Source organism: Ptychodera flava, chromosome 6 (genome assembly GCF_041260155.1).
Source record: "Ptychodera flava strain L36383 chromosome 6, AS_Pfla_20210202, whole genome shotgun sequence".
NCBI lineage: Eukaryota > Metazoa > Hemichordata > Enteropneusta > Ptychoderidae > Ptychodera > Ptychodera flava.
The window spans coordinates 16546993-16563321 of record NC_091933.1 but is presented as its reverse complement, the minus strand read 5'-3'; the positions used below and the strand labels follow the sequence as shown (position 1 = coordinate 16563321).

At 37.2% G+C, this 16329-nt stretch overlaps 1 protein-coding gene across 3 annotated transcripts in view; it reads right to left on the bottom strand.

Moving 5' to 3' along the window:
• Positions 1–16329, bottom strand: part of LOC139134983 (MFS-type transporter SLC18B1-like) — an 82869-nt gene that overhangs the window by 24564 nt on the left and 41976 nt on the right. For all 3 annotated transcript variants that reach the window (XM_070702106.1, XM_070702107.1, XM_070702105.1), the window contains 4 exons: positions 13219–13287; positions 12161–12251; positions 2794–2936; positions 2421–2519 (listed from right to left, as the gene is read on the bottom strand). In XM_070702106.1, the coding sequence (XP_070558207.1) occupies positions 2421–2519; positions 2794–2936; positions 12161–12251; positions 13219–13287 (402 nt within the window). The remainder of the gene's footprint in view (positions 1–2420; positions 2520–2793; positions 2937–12160; positions 12252–13218; positions 13288–16329) is intronic.

Below are 16329 nucleotides of genomic sequence, written 5' to 3'. Positions count from 1 at the left end.
CCAAAATCTAAATTTTTGAACACATACGAGTTTTAACCATCCTATTCCAATCAAGTACATTTATGTCAATCATCAAACTTCTATAAATGTACAGATATTGCTAATTTTGTATTGAAAATTATTACATAGTTTTCTCATAGACTACCATTTAAAGTGAATCAATGTTAACAATTAAATCCAAATATCATTTTTTTGTACACATACGCACTTTTTACCAGCCACTGCAAGCAAAGTACATTTATATGAATAATAAAACATGTGTATGGATAGATATAGCTTGTTTTATATAGACAAATGTTAATAGTTTGCCCAATACACTCCCGTGGATTGTGATTGGATCTTTTAAGACGAAGCACTGTATCAGCCACATTTTGCCTTCCAATAGTTGCGCAAAAATGGTGACCTTCCAGAAAAGTCATGCATGAAAAAACGTTGTGACCCACCTGTAATTTCTTTCGAATCCCTTTGAAGGGGGAATTATAGCAAGTCAGAAGGGGAGATTTGAATGTTAACAAATTATTTATTTGTTAGAGGGTCACTTGAAAAACCTCAGAATCTTTTTTTGGATTCTATCACACCCACCTCAAGACGTGTTTGTATGTGCAGCAAGAGTGTATGTGTGTGTGTAGGGGGGGGGGGCTGGTGTCATGAAATTTTTGTCAAGTTAAAAAGGGGTCATCAATTTTTTGGTGCAATGGGTAGCGGGGGTCGACTTATTTTGACTGATGCGCAGGAAGAATTTGCCGGCCCACACCCAGCCATAATAACTGAATGAATCCTTAGAGATGCCGTGGCTTTTAAAAATATCACAAGTTTTCGACCTTGGCGAGCCCGAAAGATTCCGATCGATTATACACAGAGTATGGATGTACCTCATACTACCATGCTTTTGGGCACAACACTGCTGTCATCGGTCTCTGCTGGTGTCAACTCATTTCATCGCAATCATACCAATCCATAATCCAATGACAGTAGGTCAGAATTCGTAAGACAATAGTTGTAAACATAGACACAAAACAGCACAGAACAGACAGTAAATAGGCGGTACACAAACAGTCATATTCATGAAAGAAAGATATATGGACCTCTGGCCAGAAGACCAAGAAGTGATGTCAGGTGTTTCGAAAATAGTAAGAGCATCCTGCCCCACATGTGGCACCCGCCATAAATCAATCTATAAGTCAGATAGGTAGTGGTCACTAACTAAGGCCCAATGTCACCGATGCCATCAGTGATCATTTGTCGAAGGGAGATATTGTATTTATCTACCAGCTTGGGATACCTGCCAAAAAAGCGTTTGAATGTAGAGACAAGTCTTGCTCTGATGTAACCTTGATTTAACAGTTTGTAAGAGAGATGGCCATGTCTCACTACAAAATCACCATAAGAACTTCATGCTCTAGCATATCGAATAAGCTGGGAAATGTATACCCCATAAGCAGGTTAGGAGATGTGGAAAATTGATGACACTAAAGTTGAAATCATCTCTCTTGTCATATAGCCTAGTATAAAGGTGACCATTAGAGTAAAATTCAAGTAAAATGTCCAGCTATGAAGCAGAAAAGGCCGTTTCTGTAGTTTCTTAAATCTCCAATTCTGGAGGATAAATCATAGCGAGATATCTACTGAATTCAGAGTTATTCATTGAAATAACATCGTCTATGTATCTAAATGTAAGGTTGAAAGTTCGAGCTACAGAGACCTTTTTCTGTTTGATTAAGTTCTGGATAAATTCTGCCTCGTATGAGAACAGAAATAAGTCTGCAAGCAAGGGAGCACAGTTAGTGCCCATAGGAATTCCTATACACTGTTGGAAAATGTGTCCTCCAAATTGTACAAATATGTTGTCGATGAGGAAATCAAGCATACTGATAATGTCTTTCTCGGTATAAAACAATTTAGAATTAGTAACATTTTTAACAAAATATGTAGAATTATACCCTAATACTACATATTTGTAACGGTGTGAACCGTTTTTGTAGAAAAATGCTTGGTTGATGATCTTTTTCAAGCGTTCTTTCAATTTATTATGTGCTATTGTGGTATAAAATGTGGAAAAATCGAAAGTTTTAATAGATGCTATTTTAAAAAACAGATCTTGATTTCAAATTTTCCCAAGAGTTCCTTCGAATTTTTTTAATATCCATATTTGAGATATATTTGATTTATATATATAAATATATATATATATATATATATATATATATATATATATATATATATATATATATATATATATATATATATATATATATATATATATATATATATATATCCAGTTCCTTGCGTCCTATCAGCATCAGTGTCATTCAATAAAACAAATGATAGTCATACTGATACACCACAGGAACAGGCAATATTGGGTAATAACCTCGAAGTATAATGACAACGTCGTACTGAGGATCTAATGGTATACTTACAAATTTATCATTAACAACGCCAAAAACGAACACACCAATCCCATAGGCAAGGCCAGCTGCGGCAAGGAATAAGCCAATAAATTTTTCAGGGAAGCCACCCTGAAGAGGAAAAGATGGTGAAGGATATTCTTGTGACTCAGAAAGGTTATTACAGAAAATGTTCAAAGCCTACCAGCTCATAATTTAAGAATAATAAACCCAAGTCAAAGAAGCATATCCTTTTAAATTTAAAGGCACGTATTCTTACAACATCTCCGCCTACTCTGTGACTCAACTTATTATTCCACACACTGAATTATATGACAGGCGTTTTGTTAACAGTAATACAGGTTTATAATAGATGAATGATAGAAATATATAAACACACACTTACCTGTTTGAGATGTAAGGCAATGATTGGTATATAGAAGGAGATGGCAAGGCAGATTATTAGCATACACCCATACAAACTTAAAACATCCAGACAGATGAAAACTTTGGATGGTAACTGCTGTTTTCCATTTACTTCAGTTGGTCCTGGGAAGAATTTGTGTTAAGAACAATAAATAATGGTGCATTCAGATAAAAAGCTAATTTGGTTTATAGGAACCTGAACAAATGATACTCTTAAAGTTTACGCAGTAGATACTAATGCACATCACATCGGTATATCTTGTTAAATTCCATCATCATACTTGTTCTACAGTTTAGCACTTCTTCTTACAATATTCCAATGAAGAACGTTTATATCAATTGTCAAACATAGGCCTATACACCATATGAACCGATAAAGGCAGGTTTTTCATCGCAAAGAAATTGTTCAGAGTTTGCCCAATAGATCCGTTTAGTCCGGCAGCCAGTGGGGTAAACTAGGCTTTGTCTTCGGTCGATTTTATTGTCAAGCCCCCATAATCAAAAAATATGTTGCTACTGGCAATCAGACAGCATAAGGCAATTTCAGTTAATTAGCATAACCAAAATGGCCGTCCATTCATCAGATTTTCTCTCGGAGGGAGGATTTTCAATAGTCTGTATATTTTGTACTTTACTTCATCAGGATTTTGCTGACTTATGGAATATTGAAAAACACGATGAGAGAGCGTTCGATGGTTTTGTGAAACACCTCCACTGCAATCTTACCGTATATGAGAGCTGGCAATGATTGTGGAATTACACTTTTGTAATTCTCAAACTTAATAAAAATGTGCACTCTCCTACAAAAGTAATATTTGTTCTAAAACGTTTAAAGGTTGTTGAAGTACGAGCAGGTTTACAGACAGGTCACCGCTGACGGCTTTCAAGGTACATACTATGTAAGTGTTGCCTATAAATACTCTCAAATAACACAACGGTTTGGTATGTTTGAGATTTTGCTTTAGTCATTGTATAGTTCCATCGATGTCACAACAAAATTGCAACAACGAGGTTGATATCCACTTTCATTTTTTCAAACTTAAAAGGAAGCCTCACAAACCCTTCTGATAACTCTCATTTGAATATTACGGAGATCATGTTTGTCTGGAAAATTCCGATTTATGTTTGAGCTTCGAAGAAAAATGTGCAATTTCTTAGTTTTATAACTAAAAAAAATTTACGGCATTGCTTTATGATAATGGCAGATTGTTAACGGCAAATCCTTGTCTAGGAGTTTTCCAGTGTGCCCTTTTTCACACAATCAGCCAATAAAACAACAGCAATTTAAACACAGTAACGATAATATGATTTAATTCTTTCAGTGCTTTCAGTACACATAAGATATGCCAAACGTGTAGCTTATAAGGTGAGAGTTTTGCATTATACAGGTATCAAAAACAAATAATATCAGACAACAGCTTTGGACGCCTTGTTTACTCAGGTAACTATTTTGCTGGACCCAGATCTTCCGCAATGTGAATTGACCCGAAATCACATTTTAGCAATGTGGGACTGGTCCCGGAGGACTTGACTTTTTTTGGCAGTCTTGGACTGTTCCTAAGAGGAGAGATAGTGAACAGTTCTGAAACACATGCGGATAAGAATAAAAAAACGATCTTTTATGAAAATGGAAAATATGTATTTTGAATTCAATAATTTTAAATATGTTTCAATTTGGATTTTTGGAATATCCATGGTAGTATGTTAGTAGAAAGTTTACATTTTTCAAATTTGAGGTTCATGTTGTAATATTCACACTACTCAGTGATTGCGGAGAGAACACACTTTATTACTAAGTGTACTGCGCATGCGTGTGGATGATGTCAGACATATAAACAACATCCCAATATGTTACATCTCCCTTTTTTAGCAAAAGTCATAAACAACAAACATGAAACTAATCAACACTGTCATTGTTATGTCCGGCATATTTCTTGGTATACACCAAACAATGAATCAGTTCGGAATTCTGATTGTTCAAGTGTTCAGAATGTTCAATGGCAATCAAACTTTTTTTAAAAATTAAACCAAAAAAACAAATGGAACATGTTTTGTGTTGTGTGTGTGTGAGTATGTGTGTTGTAAATGTATTTTGTGGCAAAACGAAATTTCTTTCGATGAATTCCAGAGTCAGTTTTTTTGCCACATTAAGTGTCAACATAGTCCTGGAATCTAACTGGCCTTCTTACAACTCGTCCCCCGGAAGTTGTAGTTACCGCTGACTGGTTTCCTGTTGTATCTGTTTGCGTCATATTACTACAAGATAAGTTTTTATTGGTTACCATCTCTTTGTGAGGTATTACATCTGATATGTTATCCTCTTCGGCTGGTGGTACACTATGTTTTATAGCCAGGAGGTCATCTGGGACATCAGGAACTACTGGCATTTCCTTTGTTTTGCGCAAGTCACAACGGTTTCTTTGGTAGACGTGTCCATCTGACTCGACTATGTATGACCTTGGTGTGTTTGCTCGGGACTGTACAACTGCTGGTTTCCAACCTTAGGCAGTTTTCATCCTCACAAACTCATAATTTGACAGACTAGGCAGGTCTTTTGCATGTTGGTCGTGATAATACTTCTGCCTGCGTTTCAATGTTTCCAGGTTTGGTTTTACATTTTCACCATGTTTTGGCTTCAGCAAAATCTCGCTGGTTGGAAGGAGTGTTTTCGTTCTCCTACCCATGAGTCTCTGTGCCGGTGATCCAAGTTGTCTATCAAGTGGTGTGTTTCTATGATCCAGTAAAGCTATATATGGATCCTTGATGTTCCGCTTAGCTTTCTTCAGAAGTGATTTTGCACTTTTCACCACATTCTCTGCCATGCCATTAGATTTAGGATATCTAGGACTTGATGTCACGTGTTGAAATCCATAGGCATCTGCAAACTTGACAAAATCCTTGCTTTCAAACTTTGGGCCATTATCCCTCATGAATACATCTGGTATGCCGTATCTGGCAAACTGTGCTTTACAATGTTGGATAATTGTGGCACTCTTCATTGATGTACGTTTGGTAACTTCTAATACATATAATAATCAAAAATAAATATAATAATCAACCAAGACGAAATACTGATCGTTAGCATGATCAGCTGCCACTTTGGACCATGGACGGTCTGGTACATCATGTGGTTGAAGTGGTTCTTTCTGATTTTCGGCTCTGTACTCATTACATATGTAACACTTGGCTACTGTATCTTTATTTTCTCTATTCATGTTTGGCCAAAACAGTACATCTCTTGCTCTTTTTCTGCACTTTTCGATTCCAAGATGTGCATCGTGGATCTTTGTCATCATTTCTGGCCTCATTGACGATGGTATTACAACTTTCTCTCCTTTATAGAGAATGTCATCATGCACGGACAATTCATCTCTGTAATTCCAGTATTCTTGTATTTCTTTCAAGGTTTCAGATCTCCTCTCAGGCCATCCCTGTTGAATTACTGACTTCAACTTCTGTAATGTTACATCATTTTCAGTCTCCATCTTCAACTGCTGTAACTTACTTTCTGACATAGGAAGTATCATGACGACTTCAAGTTCTTCTTCTAGCTCATCACATTTCTCAGGCAGATAAGATCTACTCAATGTATCGGCCAAATACATTTCTTTACCAGGCTTGTACTGTACATGGAGATCGTACCTTGTAGTTTTAGCATCATTTTCTGCAATCTCATTGGAGCTTGATACAAGGGTTTCTTGACTATAGATTCTAATGGCTTGTGATCACTTTCCACAGTTACTGTCTTTCCGTAGATGTAATGGTGGAATCGCTCGCATCCAAACACTATAGCCAACATTTCTTTTTCAATCTGAGCATATCTCTTTTGTGTCTCTGTTAATGCTCGAGACGCATATGCCACTGGGTGGCCATCTTGAAGTAGGACTGCACCCAAGCCTTCTGAACTGGCATCGACTGAAAGGGTTACTGGTTGTGATACATCATAGTACTTCAGCACAGGAGCTTCACTCACAAGTTTCTTCAATTTGTTGAAACTGTCTCTGTGTTGCTGGTCCCAGTGCCATTCAATGTTCTTTCCAAGAGTTGCCTAAGTGGCGCACTTACGGATGACAGATTTGGAATGAACTTCGCCAGGTAAGTGACCATACAAATGAATCTCTGAGGTGCTGGTTTGTCTTCAGGGTAACGCATCTTTTGTATTGCTTCAACTTTGGTACGATCTGGTTTTAAACCATCCTTTGTCAGTAGATGACCAATGTACTGAAGTTCTGTCATTCTCACCTTGCATTTCTTTGCATTTAATTTCAGGTTTTTCTCTCCAGCTCTCTGTAGTATGTTACGTAAGTTTCTATCATGATCTTCATCATTTTCATCTGTGACTAGTATATCATTATGTTATCGATACCATCTCTACCATCCAGTATCTGTGACTCAATCTTCTGGAAAACCTCAGATGCTGACGATATGCCAAATGGTACATGTGTAAATCTATAACGACCAAAAGGTGTATTGAAGGTGCAGAGTTTACTGCTTTCATCATCCAATTGGATTTGCCAAAATCCACTACTGGCATCAAGTACTGTAAACACTTTAGCTTTTGGTATTCTTGAAACAACTCCTTCAATTGTTGGCATCGGATGGTGTTCTGGTTTGATGGCTCTGTTGAGGTCTTTCGGGTCAATGCAAATTCGAATTTTCTTGTTCGGTTTCATCACAGTGACCATTGAGTTGACCCATGCACTTGGCTCATCTGCTTCCTCAATGACATCTAGGTTTTCCTTCCTTTTTAATTCTTCTCTGATTTTTTCTCTAAGTGCTACAGGCACTTTCCTTGGTGGGTGTATAGTATCACAGGTCCTACGTTTTGATCCAGCTCGATGTTGTGTTTTCCTTCCAGACATCCAAGGCCCGTAAAAACATCTTTATACCCATCTAGGACTGGGTCATTGTTACTTATGGACATTACTCGCTGTATCAATCCAATGGTTAGACACGCTTTCACCCCAACACTGACAGGACATCTCGGTCAACAACTACAAAGTCAAGCTTGTAATCCTTGTCACCATATTTGCAGTTCATGCATGTTTTACAACAGCTGTTCATTTTTTTACCAAAGTATGACACAAGCTGTACGTTAGACTTCTCTAATCTTTGGTTTTCAATGGCTTCAAACAACTTTTTTTGTAATGACGTTACAGTGTGCATCTGTGTCCATTTTAAACTTTACAGTCTTCATATTTATCTGCAACTTTACCATCCAGTCATCATCTTTGATATTTCCACTTGTTGCATTTTTTACATAACCAACAAAGAAATCATCTAATGAACTGTCAGTTTCTTCATCATGTACTGTATAAACTTTGTTTGGTTTTGTTGCTTTTCCTAGCTGTGCACGTGATTTGCACATTTTGGCAAAGTGTTTAGTGTTCTTTTTACATTTATGGCATGTCTTTCCAAACGCTGGACATCTACGCTTTTGATGTTCTGTACCACACTTACTGCATTTTATTTTGCTTGTTTCTCCATTGTTGTACTCAATATTTGGTTTATTTCTTCTTTGTTTGTATTTACCAACACCATGAATAGGTTTATCGTCTTCCTGCAGCGACTTCATTTGAGTCGTGCTTGCCTCACTTGCCCTACAAATATCGATTGCCTTCTGTAGCGTTAGGTCAGAATCTCTCAGTAATCTGGCATGAACCTGGCCATTGCTGACTCCACAGGCTATACGGTCACGTATCAGACTTTCTGTGAGCTGCCCAAACCCACAGGACTTTGCTTTGACCTTCAAATCTGTGACGTATTGATCAATACTTTCCGATGAAGATTGACTACGAGTGAAGAAAGCATGGCGTTCATACGTGATGTTCTTTCTGGCATTACAGTAATTTTGAAACTTCTCCATTAGAACATCCAATTTCATGTTATCACCCTCATTAGCAAATTCGAAAGTGTTGTACACTTCTATGGCTGCATCACCGACCATGTGCAGGAAAGTAGATGCCTTTACCTTTGGATCTTTTCCGTCAATCCCGCTGGCAGACAAGTAGAATTCAAATCTTTGTTTCCACTTTCTCCAGTTCTCGTCAAGGTTACCTTCAAGACTCAATGCCTCTGGGGGTTTCATGGACTCCATTTCACTTCGTATTGGGCGAAATGAACCACTCTTGACACCATGTAATATTCACGCTACTCAGTGATGGCGGAGACAACACATTTTATTACTAAGTGTACTGCGCATGCGTCTGGATGATGTCAGACATGTTAACAACATCCCAATATGTTACACATGTTACCTTCAGATGAAGTCCTCTAAAATCTATGATTTCGGTAGTAAAATAAATAAAGGACAAGATAAGTCTTTAAAATCATAAAAATTGAGTGTAAAAGTATGAGAAAAATAAAAAAATTGATATTTTGTTCATTTAAAGTTGACTGTGACGCGCAGGGGAGGGTTACTTTTTTTGCGCATGGAGATTGAAGAGAGTCACTTTTTCTCACAAACAATTTTGAAGGGTCACTATTTTACGAACAGCATCATTTTGAAAAACACCGTCCTTCGCTCCCTGTAATTGCTGTAGTAATCTCGGCCCCTACATGTAGAATTCGTAGACACACATATCATGCATGTACAAGGTGCCATTGAAGCCCTAATGGTGATTTATCAGTGTGGATGAATCGATAAAGTAAATTGGAGTGAAAATGCGTCTGTTTCTAGCTTAAACTGCAGAACGTGAATCGTTAAAGTTGGCATGTAGCCCGCAGGGCTTGAATTAGGCGTACCATGCAAGGTGCTCTATGCTCAAAGATGGCGTTCAATAACATTGAAGGTCTACTAATATGGTAAGTGTCAACGTTGGTTATTGACATCGTACCAAGCATTACTCTATTCTTCAGTTTCTTTAGTTCTTCATTTCGATATTTCGCCGTTTCTCGATTTCATCGATTATAATTAGCCATAAAAGTCCTCTAGTGCCTCAACATTCTACAAATAATCCTGACCCCTCATGTTGCACTTGAGCCCGCATATGCAATATCAATACACAGAATAATATTACTTCTGTTTGTTATTGCGTGTGCATCTTTTATTCTAAGATGTGAACCTGCATTTACTTCCTTTATTCACATGTTACTGTTATATCCCTTCATGTTATGATAGAATTCTGGAACCTTTCTTAATGGATGAGAATCAGGAATATCTACTCCATCCGATGGTGTTTTGATGTACCCTATCAACGAAGTATTTTATGCATATTCGGAAATCATGAATGCCGGGGTGGCTAACAATGTATTGGGAGGTCAAGGAATGGAACAACAGCTGTGCTGTTCATATCAAAGTTTTACTTTTGTATTATTTTATGACAAGAATGTGAAAATTTAGGAAACCAAGCATGTTGACGCCATCTTTTTTCTGTAATATTTGATTATAGTCATATGCCAGAATTCAAAAATTCCAGATAATTTTTCAAGTCTCCTTGTCTTCCATGTGTTACTCTCTGGCCTGATCTTGTGTACAAGTATGTTTCTCTGTCATGAGTGTCATTTGACCCAAATTCTTTCTTCAACTACCATGTACATCAGGGTCAGAGCTATCTCTGTCACTGCTTAGGTATGCAGTGACAGTGACACTGCAGTAGTAGGGCTGTACCTGATAGCGACACTGCCCGTAGGTATTAACTTTGATGATTTTTGCAATATATTTTTCACTTTATACAACTGTGTTCTTGTTCTACTCCATACAGCATGTCAAACTGTCCAGTTTTAAGCTCGCTATCACAGCCTGTGTATGTGTACCATGCATTTGTATCACTGACAACTGACCGTTAGTCTGGACTCTAATTAAATTGTCACCTAATACATATTTATATATATACAGGCTTTGTCGACAAACTGAATATTGAGTGTTTGAGCATGCTGTAGGGAGACAGCAAGAAACTTTAGTTGATATATTGCATAGAAATATTGCAAAAATCATCAACAGTTGCAGCTTCTGCAGTGTTACTAGGATCAAGTTTGGTTTTTTACAACAAATCACACGTTTAGATTTTTTCCAGATAAAAGTAATGAAATATGGCAAACTGGTTCTAGATTTTTTAAATTATTACTAACATTACAACAATTGGATGACATAACAATGGTTTTCATTTTACATTTAATTACCTACAAAAACTTGGAATTCAGTGGAAAATGTAAAACATAAAAGGAAACCAAAATAAATTTCAAGTCCCCCCTACAGGTAGAGCAAAATTTCCAAGTCCCCCCTCTACTATCCCAAAAATTTTCGATTCCCCGAATTCCTCCAGCCCCCCTAATCATTTTTTGTGAACGCAGCCTAACTAGGACCGACTCACGCAACTAGGACACTAACTTGGACACACAGCACAACGGTCACTCCCTTGTGGAGTGACCGAGACAGGACACACTCAGTACAGACTAACGAGGACTAACTTTGGCAGAGGCACCACAGGCAGATTCATGTATCAGAGGCTTGGCTGTCAGCCGTAGCCACGGTTTTGGGTTCAATAAACAAGTTCCAGTTCTACATCATTGCTCGTCGTCATGCAGTTCCAGCGTCTTTCCATTGATACGACACATATATACATATACACACACACTCTACAATATAATCAAGATTTATCCCTTGCAAATGCCCTAGATTTTTGCTCAGGCAACTCATCCTTGCAGGTGATGAGCTGTCTGGGCAAAATATTGACAACAAAATAACAACTAACACGATTGGAACTATTTTGGAATAATTGGATCTTCATATTTTTCAAATTTCTCAAAAATCTTAGGTGCCCTATAGCTGAACATCTCAATATAACAAATTACTCATAAAAACAAGTGTGCAACGTAAAAAGAAAAGCAGATGAGCTTACATTTGCAGATTTTAAAGACATTACCTCACCATCCAATTATCCCAAATTAGTTCCAATCGTGTTAACTCTCTTCTTATGTCTTTTGGAAGAAAACGGGCCGCCCAATGGATGACCTTTTTATGATAAACCGTATATATCAAGTTGTTCACCAAATCGTTGATCCATAATACGATAGAATTGACTCAGGCCATCTGAGGAGGTGTGGGAAGGAGGCGGGTGATTTTAAACTGACCAAGGGTAGAGCAGCAAAATGGCGATGTTGTCTGGCGGACGGTGAAAAAGAGGACAAGAGGACTGGGAGACCTGTGACCTCTGCCACAGATGGCGCTGTAGGGTGGCCTTTGCATAGATAAAATTCCTTACGGTGTAACTTCTTATAGTTTCACCATTGTGAATATTTTTTATTATTATAATTATTATTAACATTATTGTCTAGATCTGGCAATCGGTTATTATATTCCATTACTCTACATTAAAGTAAAAGATAAATGTTATAGGAATGCATACCTTTAATTTGCTGTGTCAACTTTATACTAGCTAACATATTGAATGCTCCAAGAGATCCCATCACTAGAAATGGCAAGTGATATCCACCAAGCTGAAGAATAAATTTATTAGCGAGTTACCTCTTGTGCGTAGCATTTCTATACAATCAAAGAATCAAAAGATACAAACATGTGATATTATTGCATGTGACAAGGTATAATCATTGAATAAAAAGCTTCAACGTTTACATGTAAATACAATCTACTGATTGTATTTACATGTATTTACTGATTGTATTTACATGTATCTACTGATATTCATATGAGCTCTATTTTAATCAAACAAAGTCTAGCTTGTCAGTTCTTTTAGACGAAATTGCATAACAGTTAATTTATATTTAACTGGGTTTTGCTCCAACTTATGTATTTGATATGAAGTGGCACATCCTTACTTTTCAGAAAGAATATGTGTCTTCTTTCCGCGCTATGAAGACAGAGTTTGGTGCCATATGAAAATGTTTATGTATACCTGTTTCGCTTTTCGTAGAAATCAAAGGTACTCGTACCCTCACTGATAATGATAGGCTTTTAGTCTTTGGATGTCGAAGTGTCGGAACTTCGTCTGACTTCAGTTTAGAGAGAAATCAGTTACAGCCACATTCCCTCTCTCCCAAACGTCTCAACGTGTCTCGATGTTGACACCGTGTCAAATCATCAACCAGTACGAACATGTCGTTTTGTAAGCATTTCGTGGATCCTGGAACAGTAGCCAATATTTGCATAGGCCAAACCTTTAAATTTTTAATTGAATATATATATATATATATATATATATATATATATATATATATATATATATATATATATATTCTAAGTGTCGAAGGAGTAGAGGGGACCCCTCTACTGTCCATGATTTAACGTACCTTGCTCCTAAATGGCATGATAAAGTTCTCTTACCATGCGAGAGAGTTAAGCTATAGATGTTGTTTATGTGCTGTAACAGCACAATTTTGCAATTATTTTATCTTCTGAACAATCATTTGGTTGAACTTTATTGTATAGTGTAAATTTTTTACTTACATTGTAAAGAAGTCCACCGATGACAGGGCCAATGATAAAGGCAATCGTGGAACCAACCTCAATTAAAGCCTGCGACAAAGTGGAAAAGTAATATAACAACTAAGAGAGGTCAATTGTGACAGTCATGTGACTTCTACTGTCATTGTCAGGTCGAGTGTTAGTTAGCCTGTGTCCGTGTGGTTTTCAGACGTGCGACAGAGCATGTGTCGCAACATTCGTTCGACCAGATCACATAAGCTAAGGCTTGTGTATGCAAAGGAGTATTATATATTATTGTCTGATAGAGGGACTGTGCCTGAATACATGATTTTATGGGCCCGAGGGCAGGTGACAATGTGCCCGACGTCAGGAGGGCAAATTGTCTCCTTCTGCGAGGCGAGGGCACATAAACCAATCTATTCAAGCAATACTATTTTTATTACATGTCTCCTCACAGTTAACGCTATATGATATTTAATTACATGCAGGGCAATTTCAAACATTTTACCATATTATAGACCAGCATCAAACATATTTTATCGTAAGTCAAAATAGCAGTGCGCGCATGGATATTTTACATCTAGCGTTAAGCGTCTACTATGAAGTCGAAAACGTCGAAGGGCCTCACCGGACCGGGTAACTATGGAAACCGGTCAGTACATCGTTAGCACGGCCTGCTAACTCCCCGGATGTTCCTATTCAAATAAATGCACAGACTTGCACTAAAGTCGAGGCACGAGCTCATAAACTGAACGTTCTCTTGCTAGTTTATGAGCAACATCCATTTAATCATTGGCCAATCATGAGAGGAACTGATTGACTTTCAAAGGGACGCCAGTGACATCATCGTCTCTCCTGGAGACCATTCACTTTCAAAAGAAAGTGGGGTCGGAGGCAGGGAGGCCGTAAGCGACGTCTTGGGTCTAGGCAAGAGTGAAGGTGCAACATTTCGTGCAGTACGGCTGAAGGCGCAAAATTTAACTGGCAAACTTTTGGTGGTAAAAATAAGATGTTATGCATGTCGTGACGGCGTTTTACCCAATCTGGTGTACGTATGATAATTTCGTGATAAGCAGTGTTACAATTTAAGAAGGGTTTATCCTGAAAGACTTGATCATAATTGATTTTCGTTCTTTCGATAGATACATTACTTTCGCTTATGCTGCATGATAAAGTAATGATATTACTCTGGCGTACCTGAAATATCCTTTTACGTCTGATTTTTGGTTGCTCATTGTGGTTTTAGTATACCTGTGGTCATTGAATGTTTCAGTTCAGATAATATTTAGTGTAAACAATAAATATAACTTACAAGTTGTTTAAGCAATAAACAACGCCCAGCGACGGTATACAAATAGATTTTGACCAGTTCACGACATATATGCACCAGCGATAGCGAGGGCGTTTAAATAATAACACATGACAGTGAGTGCGGCTCGAGCTTCATTAATATTTCGGGCAGGATCACAATCCCTTTGGCACCCCATAAATCGTGATATTGCCCGATCTTCATGTGTTATTCATTTTATTACACCGACATTTGAAATCATCACAGATTCCAGTATTTGTACTGTGCGCATCGAACGACAGGTTGAAATGACGCGCAAATTTTCGAATGACGCATTTTTGCTCACGTGTGTGATGTTGCAGCGATGTCTGTGTGTATATCTGTCTGTCTGTGTGTGTGTGTGTCTGTCTGTCTGTGTGCTCGATATCTCACAAACGGCTCATCAGATCAGCATCAAATCTGGTACATAGATTCAGTTTGCAAATGGCAAGAACTGATTAGTTTTTGGTTGGTGCGGCTGGCTTACTTTTTACTCATTTGCGTAATTAATAATTTTAGAAAAAACGGATATACATTGAGAATGATTGAACACAATCTGATGAGATTTGCTACAAATGTTTACACCAAAGTGTATCAGCATTGAAAAATATTATTGCTAATAATGGATGACATAAAAGATAATTGCTAATTTGCACATTTCATGAACTTTCCTAATTAGGGATATATATCTACATTGACCTGATTAAAAATGACGAAACTTGGTATGTATATTGAAGATTCTATGAATTAACGTAATTAAAAGTCATTAAGCATTTTTACTTCAGCCAATTCCAAATATGCATATTTAATGAACTTTCCTAATTAAATATATATATCTGAATTGATTAGACCAAAGTTGATGAAACTTGCTGCATATATTGAAGATACTATGATACAATATAAAGTCGTACAGCATTTTTACCTCATCCAACTCCTAATTTGCATATCAAATAAACTTTTTAAATTAGGGATTTATATTTGAATTGACTGGACCAAAATCGATGAAACGTGCTATGTACTTTAAAGATACAATGATATAACATTACTGAATGCATTTTTACTGCAGCCAATTCCTTATTTGCATGTTTAATGAACCTACCTGATTAGTGATATATATCTGAATTAACTTGACTAAAGTTGATGAAACTTGCTATGTACATAAAAGATACTATGAGACAACATTATTGAAAGTCATTCAACGTCTTTACTTCAGCCAATTCCTCATTTGCATATTTTATGAGAACAAAACATGCCATGTACATTGATGATTATACCAGGTTATAACAATATTGAAAGTCATTTCGCATTTTCATGTCAACTTATTTATAATTTGCTTATCTAATAAGCTTTCACAGTTGAGCATATATAGCTTGAAGGACTGGACCAAAGGCAATTACACGTGCTATATTAAGTGATGATACAAGGACAGTACTCAACGAAATTAATTATTTTCATTTTAGCTAATGACATATTTGAATACTCACTGACCTTTAGACTTGATCTGTGGTGAATATTGTTCATTATGTTGATCATAACACTTTCAGTGAAGTTGCAAACATTTGCACATAAATGCATTATATAATGAAACACGTGAGCATTTTCAGTTCATATCTGGTATATATCTCGTGGAAGAGTACACTACAATGCATGTGCGCGCTGCGAACTTGTGTTCGAACGGCTGGCGCGTAGCGAGCAAGAGTCGAGGGCAATAGCAAATCGAACCATGTTAAATCACTTTTTTTGAATGTTACGTGGTGGACTTTTAGCCAATCACGAGATCAGTACTTTAGGTGAGGTGTAATGCA